General features: G+C 36.2%; 1 protein-coding gene across 1 annotated transcript in view; it reads left to right on the forward strand.

Moving 5' to 3' along the window:
* The first annotated feature begins 1,414 nt into the window (after positions 1-1,414).
* The window catches only part of ttc21b (tetratricopeptide repeat domain 21B), a 29,210-nt gene continuing 10,076 nt past the window's right edge, over positions 1,415-20,548 (forward strand). The window contains exons 1-20 of the mRNA XM_051905146.1: positions 1,415-1,609; positions 2,571-2,700; positions 3,679-3,789; positions 3,904-4,070; positions 5,235-5,357; positions 5,878-6,035; positions 7,512-7,596; positions 9,302-9,400; positions 9,758-9,950; positions 11,927-12,024; positions 12,551-12,751; positions 12,951-13,080; positions 14,449-14,606; positions 14,714-14,938; positions 15,137-15,375; positions 16,405-16,477; positions 17,038-17,148; positions 17,792-17,930; positions 18,355-18,461; positions 19,019-19,207. Coding sequence (XP_051761106.1) covers positions 1,577-1,609; positions 2,571-2,700; positions 3,679-3,789; positions 3,904-4,070; positions 5,235-5,357; positions 5,878-6,035; positions 7,512-7,596; positions 9,302-9,400; positions 9,758-9,950; positions 11,927-12,024; positions 12,551-12,751; positions 12,951-13,080; positions 14,449-14,606; positions 14,714-14,938; positions 15,137-15,375; positions 16,405-16,477; positions 17,038-17,148; positions 17,792-17,930; positions 18,355-18,461; positions 19,019-19,207 — 2,769 coding nt within the window. The 5' untranslated portion in view covers positions 1,415-1,576. The remainder of the gene's footprint in view (positions 1,610-2,570; positions 2,701-3,678; positions 3,790-3,903; positions 4,071-5,234; positions 5,358-5,877; positions 6,036-7,511; positions 7,597-9,301; positions 9,401-9,757; positions 9,951-11,926; positions 12,025-12,550; positions 12,752-12,950; positions 13,081-14,448; positions 14,607-14,713; positions 14,939-15,136; positions 15,376-16,404; positions 16,478-17,037; positions 17,149-17,791; positions 17,931-18,354; positions 18,462-19,018; positions 19,208-20,548) is intronic.

The following is a 20,548-nucleotide window of genomic DNA, read 5'->3' on the forward strand; positions in this document are numbered from 1 at the left end:
GCCACAAAGCAGAAATGGTTCAGGAATGGTTTGAGGAGCACAACAACGAGTTTGAGGTATTGACTTGTCCTCCAAATTCCCCAGATCTCAATCCAATCGAGCATCTGTGGGATGTGCTGAACAAACAAGTCCGATCCATGGAGGCTCCACCTCACAACCTACAGGACTTAAAGGATCTGCTGCTAACATCTTGGTGCAGATACCACAGCACACCTTCAGGGGTCTAGTGGAGCCCATGCCTCGACGGGTCAGGGCTGTTTTGGCAGCAAAAGGGGGACCAACACAATATTAGGTAGGTGGTCATAATGTCATAATCAGTATATATATATATATATATATATAGTTCCAAACACTCCATAAGTTTGAAACTAGCACAGAAAAACTAGAAAAACTAGCACAGTGCCCAGTGAGATGAATGGGTTATGAAAAACACAAACGCCAGCAATATGCGTGCCACACTTCATCTCCAACCACAGTTCAGTCATGTGATAAGGCTCATTCAGTGAGAGATCCAGAGACTGAAGCGACCACAGAAGAAGCAGCACTGTTTGCATCTATTCAAAACAGCCCAGCCTCACTTTTACATGCAGATCAATGCAAAAGTCGTCTCAGTGAAGGAGTTATGTCATCAGGTGACCATCCAAGTCAGCAGACTTAAGATTATACAATGCAATCAGGATACTCAAACTCCACTCTTGTGACACTGGAGTAAGAGGACATCTCTCTCTTTTTTTGTTGCTGTTCTCATAGAAATTGGAAACTGTGTAAATATTAAGATGCATAACAGGGAAGCTATTATGACTGAATGACTGTGCCTTTTGTATTGTGCATGTTTTCCCCCCATGTTTAATTTAATTAAAACCCCTAGTTTTTATGTTGTTTATGAAAAGAATCTGACAATAAAAATACAAGAGATGTTCATCTCTTCACAGTTTGTAAACGAACAGCACATTCACCAATCAAACTCTCATGTTTGAAAGACAGAGAGCATTTACATTTTAATTCAAACCAATACAAACAAATTTTAGAACATTATCCAAACAACTTATATTTGCCATAACACAATTTATTAACAACACGCGGTTTTGCACTAGTCGTTTTTTAAAAGGGTTCAAATCTGAGGTACGTGCAGCGTCTTACTTGTTGGCGAAATCTAACGGAGTGGGGCGCCATCTTGTGGTAAGTTTAACCAAAGGGACACAATAAACAAATAAATAACATCTAATTCAACTTAAAAACTTAAGGGCAGTTGCTGCCTTTTAAAATATTTTGATGTTGGAAACCAAACGCCATATGAACGATCTTATACACCTTATAAATTCAGTATCTTACACACGTATCTAAGCTCCGAATAAAGATGAGAGTGTGGCGCCGCCCTGTGGTGATAAGAAGAATTGCGTCACTCGTTACTTCCTGGTTTCCAAGCGGAAATAGCGGGGTTTGTTTGGTTACTATGATGCTTCCACTGCAAAGATGGCGAAAACGGGATAGAATGAATCTCTGAAAGTATCGCTGTGGATAATCCACTGTTTTGTATATTTTCAGGCTTGTTTTGACTGCTGCAGTGTGTGACAAAATGGCGGGTGTTGATGATGAGGAGTGCACGCTTGTAAGTCTTGAAATACGGTCGCATAGCACTCATAATAATAATAATAATAATGCAGCTGGGCATGTAAATGTTTTGCAATACTTGTAGAAGGGATAATGAAGAAATTCCAGTTAAAACAACATTCTCAATGAAGCATTTGTTTCGATTAGAAAACACAAAAAATAACCCTGTAAAGCCTGAATATACACATGTATAAAGCCTGAAAAGTCTATTTTTTCATGGAACAGTTTATTGACTACTTGCATTCTGTAAAATATATATAATATCAGTTGTGACTCTATATCACCCAATAAAATGTCTCAGTAAGATGATATTAAATGCTTAGTTCTGTAGTTTTTATTGTGTGGGCAAAACATATAATGCAATGCAATGCAATTATGATTGAGAGAAACCTTCCTCAAAAGTCTGATGGATCATATGTGATACATTTTAACATGATTGTTTCCAAAAAAACGATAATCAAGTAAACCTAAGTTGCTTCAGTTGATTAAATGATCATCTTGAAATATTATTGACAATATAAAAGTTATTCTTACGTTTACTTTATAAAAATCCGTAAAGATTTCACAGCAAAAAGTATGTGGACATTTTTACAATTATATTAAAAGGTCTTTACTTGCTAAAAAAGTATCAATCAGCATATAAAATTATCAGTCAGATGACAGAAGGCATGTAGTAGATTGTGAGCAATGGGTTTTTGAGAAAAATTTTGATGATCATGTATAAAATATAATACAGTATGCTTTGTATTTAAGTTGCTTTATATGTAATATTTGAATAAACTGATTTTCATCTTTAAAATTGTTTAATAATATATGCTTTGTCAATATATTAGGATAATTAAAATGTAACGCATAGTAGGACTGAGCAAAATTCTGTTTTATTGATTCAACTAATCATTGTCGCAATAAAGTAAGCTGATATTTTCGGTTAACCCTGCTGAATTTATTGCCAATTTCAGGCCTTGATCTTATACTACTGCCAGGAAAAGTACTCCAATCATGTTGTAGAGGTTTCCAGTGAAGCTCAACGGAAATTCAGTCATGATCCAATCTTCACATTCCTCCATGCTTATGGACTGCTCATGCAAGGTGAGGAAAACCCACCGTTATTCCTGTGATCTTTGTCTTCAGTGATGGGGAAGTTACTTTTAAAAGTAACGCGATACAATATTGCGCTACTTGCCAGGAGTTTGATTGACAGGCAATCTAACCAACCATAACGCCGAATCCGCCATTTTATCTGACAAAGCAGTCAGGGGAGTTAGTAGATTAACGTCGGTGGACTTGAACTTGAAAAATAGTGTACTGACGTCTTTCCGCGGTTGAAACAACATTTCTTATCATGTTCATTCATGTTTATTTGATGTTATAAATGAACTAGTAGGAAGAGATGATCGGTTCACGAGCCGCTTGATCTGAGGTACTACAGCGATCTGTCACGACACATTAAAGTGTCACAAAACAGTATTTATTGTTTAAATTTCTTTAAAAATTACTAAATTTGAGACTTTGTTTCATACCTGCTCTGTCTTGTCTGTCGACGCGTTGTCAGTGTCCTATTTGCTCCGCGACCTATTTTTAACTGCGTGAGAACATTGATGTGTGGCGTGAGAGCGGCATAGCAACTAACAAAAGGGGGCGGGTCTTTGCGCACGGTCAAAAAAAGTTCTATTTTTGGCAAATTTAAAGGCCCTTTCACACCAAAAGTGAAATGAATGCACGCGTACTTCCCTGCTATATAGAAAAACAGAAGTATGTCCCAATTCACAGTACTCATAAAAGAGTAGGCAAAAAGAACCCGGATGACCTACTGCTTCTGGTGAGATTCTGAAGTTTGCATATAATGGATACTTTACTATCCCATGAGTCTACGGGAGAGGATTTATGAATGGAGGTGAACTGACGCTGGTAGGTCACATGATAATGATAGCATGGCAGATACAGTTACTTGAAAAAGTAACTGATTACTTGTAATGCATTACCTCCAACACTGCTCGTCTTCATTTGAGATCTTGAAAAATTGTATAATTCCCTTGTTCCCTGTTTTCTGTTGTTATCTTATTGTAGATCAAGTCATGGATGCCATTCAGGAGCTGGAGCAGCTGAAGGCGAGAAGAGACGTTTCCCTCTGTGTGCTCATGGCTATGGTTTATGCCCACAAGAAAAGACCAAACCCTGGTAGGTTTGTTGCATCTTGTCCATGTTTCTTTAAAATCCTTTGTGTTGCATGGAAAAATATGTGCAAAAACATGAGTATGAATAAATAATGACAAAAACTTGACTTGCTTGTAGACCGTGATGTCATCCAGGAGTTGGATGGAAGGGTGAAGGAGGAGAGGAAGACGGCGAGTCCCAAAGCTCTGTATTACGCTGGCATGCTGCTGTGGCTTCTGGGACGCAATGACAAAGCCAGAGAGTATGTGGACAGAATGATCAAGATCTCCAGTGGCTCTAAAGAGGTGAACTTTTCTAATGTGTCTGCACTATAGATTTCTGCTGAGGGATGGGACTGATGACAAGTGTCATAATGGTCAGTAGCATAAGTGTGAGAGCAGGACAAAAATTATGCATTTTGGGTGAAATTTGGCCTTGTTCAGTCATGGTAATCATAAAACACTAAATGATGGTTTTAGGTAAAGGGATAGTTCACCCAAAAATGAAAATTTGATGTTTATCTGCTTACCCCCAGGGCATCCAAGATGTAGGTGTCTTTGTTTCTTCAGTAGAACACAAATGATGATTTTTAACTCCAACCGTTGCGGTCTGTCAGTCGTATAATGCATGTCAATGGGAACTCCATCTATAAGAGTCAAAAAAACATGCACAGACAAATCCAAATTAAACCCTGTGGCTCGTGACGACACACTGATGTCCTAAGACGCGCACGGCATCCGGTTGGTGAGGTCTGAATGCACTCTGATGCCGGAAGTGATGTCTCGCACTCATTGACATATACACGCGAGAGATCACTTCCGTCATCAGCGTGCGTTTTTAGACCTCACCAACCGGATGCTCAAGGCAGTTGGACATAGTGGTGTATTAGAGGTAAAAAAAATGATATAAATACTGTTCGGTTTCTTGCACAAATCGATCGTTTTGTGTCTTAGGACATCAATGTGTCGTCACGAGCCGCAGGGTTTAATTTGGATTTGTCTGTGTGTGTTTTTTTGACTCTTATAGATGGAGTTCCCATTGACATGCATTATACGACTGACAGACCGCAACGGTTGGAGTTAAAAATCATCATTTGTGTTCTACTGAAGAAACAAAGTCACCTACATCTTGGATGCCCTGGGGGTAAGCAGATAAACATCAAATTTTCATTTTTGGTTGAACTATCCCTTTAATAATAACTTCATGGGGGCCTACAAATAAAACTTTAAAAAACACACATTTGTTACTTGAAATAAAATTAACACCAACTTCAATAAAGTAAAATATTAAAAACGTTTTAATATTTAAAGGCAACATTTCTCATTTTTATTTAGTTAAACTTGATGTACTAAAATAACTAAAACTAAAGCTGAAATAAAAATGCATTATTAAAATCTAAAAGAACTGATGATTACCAGATTTTTCACTTATTTTGTTGTTTATTTAATATTGGGATCATTGTTTTGTAGGGAATTGTTCTGAAAGGCTGGATTGATCTGCGATCAAATAAAGATGCTAATGCAAAGAAGTCTGGGAAATACTTTGACGAGGCCCTGAAGGAGAAAAGCGACATTTTTGCTCTGATGGGGAAGGTAACTCTATTTTTGATGACCATTTAATAATTCAGCATATAGAAATATACAGATTAATGTTCACTTATAAGATGTGTGCACATTTCTGATTTACACTTTTCAAAAGCTTTACACTTTAAAGACGATGTGTGTAATTTATTTATTATGTTAAAATACTTTTTATATACTATGTAGAATCAACTAAAAGTAAACATTCAGAGGCTGATTTCCTGAAAAATGTTAGAGTGAATCTCATGTCTAGGTCACATTTTACCCCAAAATAAAAAAGAAACATAAGAAATTATATTATGCATAATAAAAATGGATCCTGTTTTAAGACCATTAAGATTTATTTATTTTGTTTGCATTGTGACATTTTTTTCATGATGGTGATAAAAATATAATAATAATAAAAAAATTATTGTGCATAAATTAAAGGCAGTACAACAAATGCAATATTTTTGGGGGTGGGGGAGGGGGCATATTTTAGCTATCGCAAAAGCTTTTGTTTTGTAATGTTCTAATTGTGTCTTTGTGTCAGGTACAATATTATGAATATCGTCAGAATTATTCTGGTGCTTTAGAGACCATTAACCAGGTGATTGTGAGTTACCCGTCCTTTCTACCTGCCCTGGTCAAGAAGATGAAGCTGCTTTTGACTCTACAGGACTGGGAACAAACTGTGGATGCCGCTCAGAGGTAAGACTCCATTCACAACATTGCAGATCTCCGTCTTATTGGATGTTGTTGTTTTTTATGGTTTAGGTTATCATCATGGTATGTAAATACACTCTAAAAGCTCTCAACGACTTTCAGAGGTGAGCTGTATTCAAGTGCAAATGGAAATGAGATGTGATTCCACTGATCTGTACAGAGAGACTGGATCATTGTTTCTCTTACCCTGTAGGATGAGGGCCAGTGAGTGACAGAATGAAAAGGGTCTTTTAGGCTGATCACTAAGAGCTGTATGAACTCCACGGCGAGACCTCAAAGGGTCTGTGTGAAAACCAGTTCTCTCAGGTGGAGCTGGATTGTGGTTATTCAAGCTTTACTTTATGTATTTCCTCTGAAATGGCTTAAAAGAGTGATATTTTTTCACTCAGACAGACTCTAATTTCAACTAAACAGTCATTGTAGCCAAATAGATCAATGTTTAAAAGGGACCTATAATGCCCCTTTTCACAAGATGTAATATAAGTCTCTGGTGTCCCCAGAATGTGTCTGTGAAGTTTCAGCTCAAAATCCCCCACAGATCATTTATTATAGCTTGTCAAATTTACCCCATTTGGGTGTGAGCAAAAACACGCCGTTTTTGTGTGTGTCCCTTTAAATGCAAATGAGCTGCTGCTCCCGGCCCCATTTCCAGAAGAGGGCGGAGCTTTAACAGCTCGCGCTTCGGTTGCTCAACAACAACAAAGCTGGAGAATCTCACGCAGCCAAAATGAGGATTTTCAGTAACGGTGTTCAGCCTTACATTGTTCAAACCGGAGTCGACACTGATGGAGAGACTCAGAAAGAAGTTACAACTTTTAGAATGAAACTGGACGTTTCTGAACGGTTAGTGGATAAATGTATGTAGTTACTGGAGTTGATTCCACTTATCGACTAGCATGTGCCGTCATGTTAATCTTTTGTGCAAATCCAGCGTTGAATTGACCTTCGTTTGTAAAGCCGTCCAGCGTAAAATGATGGCATGGCAACAACACTCTACTACAACAACTCTTCCTCTTCTCTAAAGCAGCCCAACATGGCCTCACCCTCTTTGTTGCATGTTCTTGGGGGCGGGGTTTATGTTAAGTTTTGGGCTATTGATGTCACTAACCCAGGAAGAAGCTCATTGTAGGCATTAATATGTGCTTTATAAGTACTAATAAACAACCAATATCTTAGTAATGTGCATACTAATAAAAAGTGAGAATTGGACCCTAAACTAAAGTGTTAGCAAAACAGATGACAGATGCTGTGTGTGAATTACTAAAAAGTTTCCCTCAAATAAACATGTAAAGATGTTTAATAATGTGGTGTTTATTACAGAATAAAGTAATGTTTATTTTGGATATTCAAAATGTATATCCCTAAATGTTCAGTAAAATTTGCTTTATATAAAGACATGAATGCATGTCTCAGAACATCTGTTTTACACATTAACAGACTTTGAAATTCTCAATTTATCAGGCTTCTCCAACGAGATAAAAATAACCTGGAGGCTCTGAGGATGCTAGCCCTACACTCTCTCTGCAGGGAAGGAGACGTCGCAGAGGTATGATATTACCAACATACGTGTGTTTACACAGATTAAATGCCAGAAACGTAATTTATTATGGGATCAGTCTCAGTATGATTCACAAATACCTATTCAGTGAATTGCAAATAAAAAGTGATGTCAAGAGAGTATTGCATTGAATTTTGTTCCTGTCTAGTTATTACATTTCAGGACACATTGCTCAGAAGAGTCACAGGGTTTGATTGCACATGTTGGAAGTCCATCCATAAGACCATCGCAGTAGTCCAGCCTAAAAATGACAAGGGCCTAAAAGAGAAGTTGTGTTGCATGCTCAGTTAGGAAGGGCCTGATCTTTCTGATGTTGTACAGTGCAGATCTGCTTGATTGTGTTGTAATAGCAATGTGGTCTTTGAAGGTCAGCTGGTCATCAAAGATTCCTGGCCGAACTTGATGGGATTATTGTTGATGAACCTAGCTGGATGATAAAGTTGTGCTGTACTGACAGGGTGGCTTGGAAGATGAGAAACTCCATGCAGCTATCATGGGATCATCTGGTTGAAATAAAAAGTTGAGTTGTGTGTCATCTGCATAGCAATGGTAGGAGAAACCATGTGCTTATATAATGGGTCCAAGTGATGTAGTGTATATTGAGAAGATGAGAGGTCCAAGAACGGATACCTGGGGCACCCCAATGACCAGATGATGTGTTTTCGATGCCTCCCCAGGCAACCTTGAATGACCTACCTGTGAGATAAGATTCAAACCAGCAAAGTGGAGTTCCAGTGATGTCTGATGATTAACAGTGTCGAAAGCTGCAGAGAGTAGATCTAGCAAAATGAGAACTGATGATTTGGAATTAGCTTTTGCAATCCGTAGAGCTTCCGTAACCGACAGCAAGGCATTCATGGTTGCTTGGCCGCTTTTAAAACCTGATTAGTTATCGTCCAGCTGGTTGTTCTGTGAAAGTAAAGATTATACTTGGTTGAAAACAACTCATTCAAGTGTTTTTGCTATGAATGGGAGGAGAAAGACAGGTCTGTAACTTTCTACACGTGAAGTGTTTAATGTAGGTTTTTTAAGCAGTGGGGTTACCCGAGTCTGCTTGAATGTGGTGGGAAAAATGACAGAAAAAGATGAAAGCAAAGATTGATACATACTGAGGTATGATATAATATAAGGTGATCACAAATATGTGCAATTTGCAAATGCAGATTCAAAATTTAATTTGTCTGACATTTAACAGTCAACATTTGTGTGTTTATGAATCGTTTAATTTGTGAATTATATTTTGTGAATGTGAATTTGATTATGCATTAGAATATATACAATGCTGTTCAAATATTTGAGGTCAGTAAGATTTTTTTATTTTTAAGAAATTAATACTTGTATCCAACAAGAAGGCATTAAATAAAAAGTGACAGTAAAAACATAATAATAATAAAAAATTAGAAAAGTTATCCATTTCAAATAAATGCTTTTGAACTTTTTATTCATCAACAAATCCTGAAAACAAAGACACTGAAGACTGGATTAATGATGCTGAAAATTCAGCTTTGCATCACAGGATTAAATTACATTTTAAAATATATTACAATAGAAAACAGTTATTTATCATTTGTAACAATATTTCACAGTATTACTGATTTTACTGTATTTTTGATCAAATAAATGCACCCTTTGTGGCAGAGGCAGTAGTGCATGTATTTTTTGATTCTCATTCATTTCCTTTCTCTTTTTACAGTCTGTAAACCAACTATCAAATCTGATCAGTAATCTGGACATTCAGGAACCAAACAATCCGGAGCTCTTCTACAGGATGTCTTTAGCGTTCACTCGAGTGGTAATACTCAGATTCTCCAAGTACACTCAACTACACAAACAGATTAATGTCATCACCACTTAAGATTCATTTTCACATGAACAGTAGAATCCTTTGAATCACACACCTGCTGGCTTTTTGCCACACACTTGATATAAATATGATTCACTCCTACAGTATATATATGACATTAGAGGGACATCTAAGGAGAAAAGTCATGCTGCAAGACATGAAACCATTCACAATGCAATGACCTTCCAACATCTGGCATGTTCACAATCAAACAATAAAAGTGAAAATTTGTGAAAAGTTCCTGTACCACAAAAGAAGTGATGCTGCAGGTAGAAGTGATGTTGTGAATATTTGATCACTCTGCAGTGTGGAAGAGCTGAGAAGATCCTTCAGCACACTCACAGGATGGTGGAGCGGGCGTTTACACAGGCCTCGGGTGACTCTGAGCTGGCCACAGAGATGGGCTACCAACTGGTTCTGCTGGGCAGGGTGAAAGAGGCCATGAAATGGTACAAGACGGCAATGACTCTCGATGAGAGCAGTGTCTCTGCTTTGACAGGTGAGAGCAGTTTGAAAGCCATAAGGAAAAATAAAATAATACTTATAAACTATAAAATAAGTTCTTATTGCTTAGGTCACGTTCAGAGTTGTCATAAAAAATGTCAATGAATGCACATCTGTGACTGCACATTCTGTATTAATTTACAAAGTGGCAATTGTAAACAGCCTACACTTACACTAATGAACTATATATGGAATACGTTTTAATTAAGATTTTAAATGTTGAGTAGTTGGAATATTGGTGTTTTTATGTTGTTGCTGTTGCCGTCATGAAAGCAATGCCACTCAAGATCCTGCATTCGCATTGTACCTCAGAACATCCTTTGCACGTAACTGACGTAAGCGATTCAAATCACACCATGTATTAAAGAATGTTCCAACTTCTAATAACTTCATCAGAGGATTATCTAAGATCAGTGTTAATTAAAACTCAGTGTTCCTACGCATTTTGGAAAAGTATGGAATTTGATTGGAGTCATTGATCATACAAGCAGACTGAAGTTTACTGTTTGGTGATCATTCAGCATCAAACCACGATTACAGTATCAAACCGATGTGTCAGAGGTGAATATATGCAGGTTATAAAGCATTTTAGGTTTTTTCTCATCATGTAAGCGCCTGTTGTCGCTCGGAGAAAACCAATGGAAAAAAAAAAAAAACAGAAAATAAGAATATTTATAGACGACTGTACCATATATTAAATGTAATGCTGAAAATAATGCTGTATGAACCATTTATGTTAAATATGGTCTGAAAAATCTAGAGAGGTTTGGAAATTTGAGTCTGGAAATGTATGGAATTTTGAAATGGAAAAAATATAGTATCCCTGTAGATTATTAAGAATTGTTTTGAGTAATTGAAATAAATCTGAAATAAAATAAATATATCTGATAAAATTGAAATATTAAAAAAAAAAAAAAAACTAATAAAATTGACAAAAGCACATAACAAAATTATTAAAATTTAAATCTGAAAACATGAAAATTAAAAATGAAAGCTAGTAAATATATATATATATATATATATATATATATATATATATATATATATATATATATATATAATGCATGCAGGTTTGTATTTAAATAATCAGGGCTTGACATTAACTTTTTTGCTAACCAGACACTGTGGCTAGTGGTTTAGTTACTAGCCACTCAGCATTTTCACTGGCCACAATATTGACATTGATACCATGGGGAAAAACTGCCATATAGATATGTTTAATATTTTCTCATAATTTGGCAGCAGGTATGTTAGGCTGCTGTCACTTTAAGTCCTGACACACGGATCCATCATACTGTTACACATGCGTTTTCTTTCTCAACTGTTTACGTTCACTTAAAACAAGACTGTGTTTACGTGAATACTCGCCAAGATCGGCATTATGACATTTTGTGTGAATTTGACTGTTTAAGTGAAATAAGCAGTGAAAAACATTTAGTACTGAGAAGTGGCTTTATGTGTGCGCACTTTGGGTGTGATCACAAAATCTGCAGGAATGAGTAAAAATATGCGCGATACGCGCAATCCCATGCAGAAAATCAAGCCTTGTAACACCAACAATATTCATCCAGAGCAAATGAAATGAGTGAGTGAGGGGAGGCGGGTTTGTGTGTCAACTCACTGTCGGAGAGATGAGAGAGAGAGAAAGCGCAATTGGTATCGTGTATCTATTCTGTGGAAAATGAGTATTGGAAGCATTTCAGATATTTCAGTATTGAATATTTTTGACAACACTACATTGCCCTTAGTTTATTATTTCAGATGCCTTTTTAAAAGATTACAATTGAAAAATGTATATATTATATATATATAAAATTCAACCCACCAAAGTGGCTAGTAGGAGTGACTGCGTTACATGCCACTGCTGAAATACACCCGCATTTAGCGGGTTGGTGGGTGTTAATGTCAAGCCCTGTAAATAATACTAAAATAACTCTGTCTAGGATGGTTTTTGGTTTGTTGTTTGTGCAGGTATCATCAGGTGTCAGCTCATGGAGGGACACATAGAGGATGCAGAACAGCAGCTGGAGTTCCTCACAGAGATCCAGCAGTCCATTGGCAAATCAGGGGTGAGAGAGCATTTAAATGACCTGCTGTCTTGCTTCAAAAATCAATATGAGGTCTCGAACAATGTTGCACAGAGACTCATTTCAGAATTTTTTTCACAGAATGAAGTAAAAGATAAAGAAAAGTGTTTTTTGTAGACTGTTTTTGTAGTCCGTCTTTTGATTCATATTCAACAGGGACCTGGTTTATTAATCCACTTATGCTGTGTTTGGATGAGTCATCCAAAGTGCGTAACAGGGCCTGTTTACACAAACTGAGGCCCTTGTCGGGCAGTTTAGCACTCATTTACACAAACGCACATCTGCTTAGCGAAAAACAGCTGCCATGTTGCACTTGTAGAGGAACAGCATTTAGTACAAACAAAACCCTTCAGAAAAACCCAATTCCCTTTTATTCCGAGTTTTTCCTTTAGGATTTAAACTGCACAAGACATTAGTGAACAAATAAATTAGAAAAAAGCACATGATAAACAGAATTATGGAGTGCATCTTTTAAGGTTTGTTTAACCTGTGTGTTTGTGTGTGTTAGGAGCTGCTGTATCTGCGAGCGCTGTTGGCTGTGAAAAAACGTCGGCCCCCAGACGAGGCGACCAACCTATTAAATGACACGGTGGACACTCATTTTTCCGCCCTGCAGGGTCTGCCTCTCAGCGTCGAGTACTTTGAGAAGCTCAACCCCGACTTCCTGCTTGAGATCGTCAAGGAATACCTGGCGCTGTCTCCCGCTAAGGTCTTTCCTCCCATGCGCTTCCTAGAAAACAATCAGAACACTCTAGTTACTGCCTTGCAAGGCAAATGCAACAACCCCCAACATGCCTAGCAACACCCTAGTGATCAGACAGAATACCCTTTTGTCCAGCCTTCATTCGGAGTCTCTCATGATGCGCTTTCCTCTTGTAGTTTATTGACTGATGTTGTTCTCTCTGCAGTCTCCAGCTCCAGGTCAGCCTCCTTCACCTCAACTGCAGCACTGTGCGTCTGTGCTGGACACAGTGGTGAAAGTAGTCCCTGGCCTGCTGCACGCTGGATTTCTAATGGCCAAAGTCAGATTTCAGTCGGGTGTGTGCATGTCTGATTGACATTTTCTGTTAAGTTTGGTTTCTTTTATTTCACAAGCTGAAATGTCATGACATTGTTTGATTGATCTAATAGGGTGTATCTCTCAAGCTTTTCACTTCACTTTTATTTTATTTTCATTGAGATACTATTATAGTTTTTAAAATATTTTGAATTTTTTTATTTTTGTATCTTCTGTATTCATGTAATTTTTAGTTAAAGTTTTAGTAATTTTGTCATTTTTATTAGTTTAAAAAAAATGTGTATATATAGTTTTTTATTTTATTTTTATTTTTTTTATTTCAGTTTTAATCTTAGTTATTTTAGTACAAGTTAAGCTAAATGAAAATAAGTTATGTGGCTTTGGGAGCTAGCTAAAATAAATTAGGTTTAAGTTTTTGGATATTTTATTTTATTTCATTTAGTGTTTATTTTATTTAACTTACCAAAAATGGGTAACACTTTATTTTAGGGTCTTGTACCTAGTGGCTTATTAGCATGCATATTAATAGAATATTGGCTGTTTACTGGTACTTATTAAGCACATATTAATGCCTTATTCTGCATGACCTTATTCTGCATTCTTAATCCTACCCAATACCTAAACTTAACAACTACCTTAATAACTATTAATAAACAGTAAATTAGGAGTTTATTGAGAGAAAAGTCGTAGTTAATAGTCTATATGTGTTCCCTATACTAAAGTGTTACCCAAAAATGTTTTTTTTTTAATGTCATTATGACATTATTTCATGACAAATAAGCAAATAATTTCCTCCAAAAGGATCATTATCATAAAGAAAAAAGAAAAAGAAAATCATATTCTCATTACTGTAATGCAAGAAGTGTTTTATACATCGTTTGTTGTACTTTCTTATTCGTTAATTTAAATAGAATAATAACTGTTACAGTAATAAGAATTTTGTAAAAAATGTTAAAAAAAAAAAAAATAATTTAGCCATGCAAATAATAATGTTACAATGCAAAAATGGCCCCAAAAATAAGCTTAATGACTTCTCTTCATGCAAAATATGATTTTTTTTTTCCTTTTATTTTTTGTCCAATTTAGTTAGTCAGGCTTGTGCTCTCTTCATATGTTGTCAAGTCAAGTCACCCTTATTTATATAGCGCTTTATACAATACAGATTGTTTTAAAGCAGATTTAAAGTGATAAACAGGAAAATAAAGCTTCAATGATGCAAACAGAATTCAATTCTGCTGTACAGCAGCTCTAAAAAGACAATAGTAAGCAGTCATTATTCAGCTGAAATTCTTCAGTGTTGATTCATTTTGGTTCAATAGCTGTGTAAAGTACATCTATTATGAAACAGTGGTGTCATCATCCAGCTAAGTTGAATTGTCCTCCTGCAGGAGATACTGAGGCGGCCCACAGCAGCCTGCAGCATTGTTTGGATCAGAACCCGGCTCATGCTGATGCCCATCTCCTCATGGCTCAGATCCATCTCATGCAGGGCAACTTCAAGCTCTCCTCCCAATCTCTGGAACTCTGCCTCAGCCACAACTTTGAGGTGACACAACACCACGGCCAGTCATATTGGTCTTAGTGCAGTGTCAAGCCTGTTTGCATTTATTATTCGATTCGATGAGACTGAATACGTAATTTATTTGTGCTCAGATCCGAGAGCATCCTCTGTATCACCTGATAAAGGCTCAGGCTCAGAGGAAGATGGGCCAGCTTCAGGAGGCCATTCAGACGCTGCAGATGGCCATGAGTCTGTGCGCTGTGAAGAGAACAGGCTCCTCGGCCAAAAGACAGAGTAAGAGAGTTGAGTTCAACTCGGCCGACTGCGTATCTGTGTTCTTGGAACTAGCTGAGGCTCTGTGGCTCAATGGAGAACAGGTTAGTGGACAACCTAACCCTGTTTACAGAAGGAAAATAGTGTTTTTCAAACATTTCTTAATTTCCTTAGTACATCTGCTCTTAATTATGTATTGTTTATTAGTATTGCAGTAGTCCATCGTCTTTAAGTATCATCGATATTGTCAGTAAAAATGTATATTATTGTTTTTGGGATAAAAATTTGTTTTGACTTTCCAGCACGAGGCAGCTAAAGTGATGCAAGATGCCATAAATGAGTTTACGGGCACTCCAGAGGAGCTACGAGTCACTATCGCCAATGCAGATCTTGCACTAATGCGAGGAGATACTGAACTGGCACTGAGCATGCTCAGAAACATCACGCCAGAGCAGCCATACTATGTGCAGGCCAAAGAAAAAATGGCAGACATCTACCTGAACCACAGGAAAGAGAAACGGCTTTACGTGAGCTGCTATAGGTAATGCCTGTTTATTTGTCAAATTTACTCATCATGTTCACTACATGTATTAGAGCTTACAGAATATCTTTTTCTCAGCATATAGGTGAATATCATTAAATCATACCCAGGTCACATTTCTTTGGAAGCTTGTTTCCGCCAAGTCAGAATTGCAAGATATAAACTCACAATTGCGAGTTATAAAGTCAAGAATTGTGAGTTATAAAGCCAGAATTCAGGGATATAAACTCGCAATTCTGAGAAAAAAGTCAGAATTGTGAGATATAAACTCACAATTGTGAGAAGAAAAAGTATATGCTTCACTTAATTATTTTACATATTTTTTGTAGTTTTTTCCCCATAAATTTTAATGTCAGTTAATCACATTTTCCCCTAAAATCTCAAATATAACTATAATTCATCATAATAATTAATGTATTCATATTAGAAGCTAGTATTTTTTTTTTCCCATTACGGTAATAACAGGTCCTAAAATTAACGCTCGTCAAATGCCAAATGCGAGTAAACATCGTTGTTGGCGAGTGAATGAACTGGTGTCAGTCGCCAATTGGCCAGTATCAATTTTTTGAATTCTAACAATACAATGCTGTGACAACATGAATGTGAAAAAAAGTGCTCTGTACAGTTGACGGGTCAGTGCTCACGAAAGTTTCCAATATAAATATTCAAGCGCTATAACACGCGAAAGGGAATTTGTTACTGACACGCCATGTTGGAAGTTTAATATTCGAAAAATATCTTAATGGTCCTATAAATAGGTATCAGTTTCTTTAAGAAAAGTGTTTTTTCTTTTATATTTGACTTAGAGAACTGAATGGAATGCTGAACCTGCATTTTAACGCTCTGTAATCACGTGTTTATGTGGTCTATTTAGATGTCTAAAATGAGGCCTGCAGCTCTTCAATGGTATTCACATGTGTTGACAGTTTCCAACAACTAGTTCGGATACACCTGTGCAAACAATCATCAAACACTCATATACACACGGGCGGATCTTAGCATTGCGTATTAACGTATCTGTCTCATCAGGGATTTGGTGGACAAATTACCGAGCCCTCATACCTTCCTGTTACTCGGCGATGCCTACATAAACATTCAGGAGGTGGGAGAGATTCTTCTTGTTTATTCATTTGTTTACATTTGTGTTTGAATGTTCCATTTAGTGAAGATCTTTGTTTAGAAGCCCAAATATGTATTTCTTTTTTTTTTTTTATAAGATGTCTGCCTCTATCACCACACAAATATTTACTATACAGTCTAAACAGTGAATCCTTATCTCATAAATGGAACAGTCATTGAAATTCCTGAAGGTTTTTTACACAACACATCATCAAATACTATATATGATGAACGGTTTAAAAATCCTATATACTGAATAACAGATTTTTTGCATAACAATTTTTATTTATTATTTTGAGAGGAAAATGTACTTCATTATCATGAAATATTTCAGCAAATTAATATAATTATATTATATATTAAATACTATTATAAGTATTATATTTAATTAAATACTTTTTTTTTTTTAATGAGATTCACCAAAACATCTATCATGTCTGATGAGTCCTGCACTTTCAGAAAGGCATATTTGTTTTTTTTCTTTTTTGTTGTTTTGTCATTACATTGATGTTTATGTATGAAAATAATGTTCTCTGCTGACAGCCAGAGCTGGCCATTGAAGTATATGAACAGGCCTTAAAGAAAAACCCTAAAGATGGAGCTGTGGCCAGTAAGATTGGGAAAGCACTCGTCAAGACCCACAACTATGTAAAGGTAAGTGAAGAGGAAGACTTTTCATGGACTTTTTAAAATGCTTCACACTTTTCCCTGCATTTCAAAGCTCTAAATATTATCCTGTTTAAATGTTATTTTTTAATGTGATGATTTGTTAAATTAAAAGTTTAAAGATGAAGGAAAACTAAGACTTCAAGGCAAACAAACACTTAAAAAAGACATGAAATTACCATTAGATGGTGGCAGAACAGCACTTTTTGACTCCCTAATACATGGAAAAGCAGGGAAAGTGACAGTCTCATGAAAAACAAAAACTTCTTCAAATTGTGGCTGAATTACACAAAGCAAGTAAAGAGTGCTCCTTTTATAATCACTGAAGCTGTTGGTCAGTTCAGTATGGTACATTTAATAAGAGTAGAATATTTACATTTTCCCCTATAAAAATTATGTTTTTGCACATTACTGTTAATAAGTTAATTTTATCTGCATCTCAAATCAAGCTCAGTGCTTTACTGTCAAATTTCCAATATATAAACCTGTAACATTATTAGTAACTGCACTTATTAATGCAAAACAATAGTAATATGATTAAATTACCTTTATGATTTAAAAAAAAAAACCCAGCACCACCAAAGCCCTGAATTATAAATGCAGTTTCACTATATATCTTTTCCCTTCGTAGGCAATTAACTATTATGAGGCTGCTCTGAAGAGTGGGCAGCAGAGTTTCCTGCGTTATGACCTGGCCGACCTGCTCTTGAAGCTCAGGCAGTATGAACGCTGTGAAAAAGTCCTGCAAGAGGCTCTCACACATGATCCTGGTGAGAAACATCTCAGAAATTTAAGAAGATTAATGGAGATTTGAGCTTGTTCAGATTTTAACACAGATGTCTGACCAGGAATGAAATGTGTGTTTAAGCAATAAAAAGGAATATTACATGTCTGCTGGGTATTTTTACTTGAATTTTTTACTATATTTACTGCATTTCTCAGCCCTTATAAATGCTGAATTATTTGTTTCAGGGTGTGTATTCAACAACCCTGTTGCACGACTGACAAATTAAATTACGATTGTCAGAAAAGTCCTTTGGGTGTGTCATGGGAAAACATGGGTGTGCACTTTTGATTGATGTTTGGAAGGTGGTTCAGCTTAATGTAATTTAAAATGCAATTTTTGTGTAGTGCACAATGCAGTTGCTCTTTTTGACGTGTGATCAATGGCGTCTTCCTGTCTTTATTTTTCAGTGAATGAGCTGCCGCTACTTACCGAAGACTGTCGTTATCTTGTGCTTCTCGCCAAGGTTCAGAGCAAAGTCAATAAAAATGACGAAGCGTTACTGTCCTTACAGAGAGTGAGTTGAATGTCTTTTCCTCTGAAACAGTGTTGTTATTGTTAACTAAAACTATTACAAATCATTTTCGGTTAACGTCAAGAAATTATGCTTTTTAATAAATAAATAAGTTAAAGTTGAAGTACTAAAATTACTAAAACTGAAATGAAAATAAAGCTATATAGAAGTTAGAATAGAAAAACAAAAACTAATAAAAATGACAAAAGCACATCACAAAATGACCCAAAAATTAAATTTTTGTCATTATTTACTCATCCTCAAGTTGTTTTAAACCTGTATGAGTTTCTTTGTTCTGTTGAAAACAAAGGAAGATATTTTGAATATGTATTTTTTTTTCCATATTATGGAAGTCAGTGGGGTCCATCAACTGTTTGGTTACCAACATTCTTCAAAATATCTTATTTTGTGTTCAGCAGAAGAAAGAAACTCATACAGGTTTGGAAGAACTTGAGGATGAGTAAATGATGACAGAATTTCAATTTAAAGGTCAAATGCATCTTTAATTTCAAGCCTAAAGCAAATGATTGAATTGTTCTGAATTTGTGCTTCCTCCTCAGGCGAGAGATGTGCAGGCGAAGGTACTGAAGCGCGTTCAGCTGGAGCAGCCCGACTCGGTGCCCGCGCAGAAGCAGCTCGCCGCAGAGATCTGCGCCGAAATCGCCAAACAGTGCAGCAGCCAGCGCGGCTACGAACGAGCCGTCAAGTTTTACAAAGAGGCGCTTGTGTACTGTGAAAGTGACAGCAAGGTCAGTGTGGCCCGGATCAGTGAGTCCAGTGTGTTCCTCTGCAGCTGGATCAGTCTGGCCGAGCCTGGAGCCGTCAGGCAGTTTGTGTGTGTGGTGCTGCATTTGAACACGACACAGGCATACATTTGCACTACAAAACATCACCAATTAATCACCCCATAGACCATATTAAAAATGCGCACCTGGTATTTGCAACGTATATTATATATATATATATATATATATATATATATAATATGCTACCATTCAAAAGTTTTAGATTGCAAAGATTTTTTTGTTTTGTTTTCAAAAGAAGTCTCTTCTGCTCACCAAAGCTGCATTTATTTGATACAAAATACAGCAAAATCAGTAATATTGTGAAATATTTTTACAATTTAAAAGAACTGGTTTCTATTGTAATATATTTTAAAATGTAATTTATTCCTGTGATCAAAGCTGAATTTTCAGCATCATTACTCCAGTTTCTTTTATGAATAGAAAGTTCAAAAGAACAGCATTCATCTAAAATACAAAGCTTTTATGTGTGTTTTTTATATATATATATATATATATATATATATACAGTTGCAAGAAAAAGTATGCAGAATTTGTGAAAATGTGAAAACTTTTAACAAAATAAGAGAGATCATACAAAATGCATGTTATTTTCCATTTAGTACAGTTCCGAGTAAGATATTTTACATAAAAGATGTTTACATATAATCCATAAGACAAAAAATAGCTGAATTTATTAAAATTACCCCATTCAAAAGTTGAACCATTGATTCTTAATACTGTGTGTGGTTACCTGAATGATCTACAACTGTTTTTTTTTTTGTTTTTTTTGTGATGGTTGTTCATAAGTCCCTTGTTTGTCCTGAGCAGTTAAACTGAGCTCTGTTCTTCAGAAAAAATCTCCAGGTCCTGCAGATTCTTCAGTTTTTGAGGATTTTTTTGCATATTTGAACCCTTTACAACAGTGACTGAATGATTTTGAGATCCATCTTTTCACACTGAGGACAACTGAGGGACTCAAACACAACTATTAAAAAAGGTTCAAACATTCACTGATGCTCCAGAAGGAAACACGATGCATTAATAGACGGGGGGTGAAAACTTTTTGAATTTGAAGATCAGGGTAAATTGTACTTAATTTGTCTTCCGGGAAACATGTAAGTATCTTCTGTTGCTTCCGAAGGGCAGTACTAAATGAAAAAAAATTGATATTTAAACGAAATAAGAAAAATTTGTACATCTTCATCCTGTTCAAAAGTTTTCACCCCCCGACTCTTAATGCATCATGTTTCCTTCTGGAGCATCAGTGAATGTTTTCAGCTTTTGTAATAGTTGTGTTTGAGTCCC

This window comes from Ctenopharyngodon idella, chromosome 9 (genome assembly GCF_019924925.1).
Source record: "Ctenopharyngodon idella isolate HZGC_01 chromosome 9, HZGC01, whole genome shotgun sequence".
NCBI lineage: Eukaryota > Metazoa > Chordata > Actinopteri > Cypriniformes > Xenocyprididae > Ctenopharyngodon > Ctenopharyngodon idella.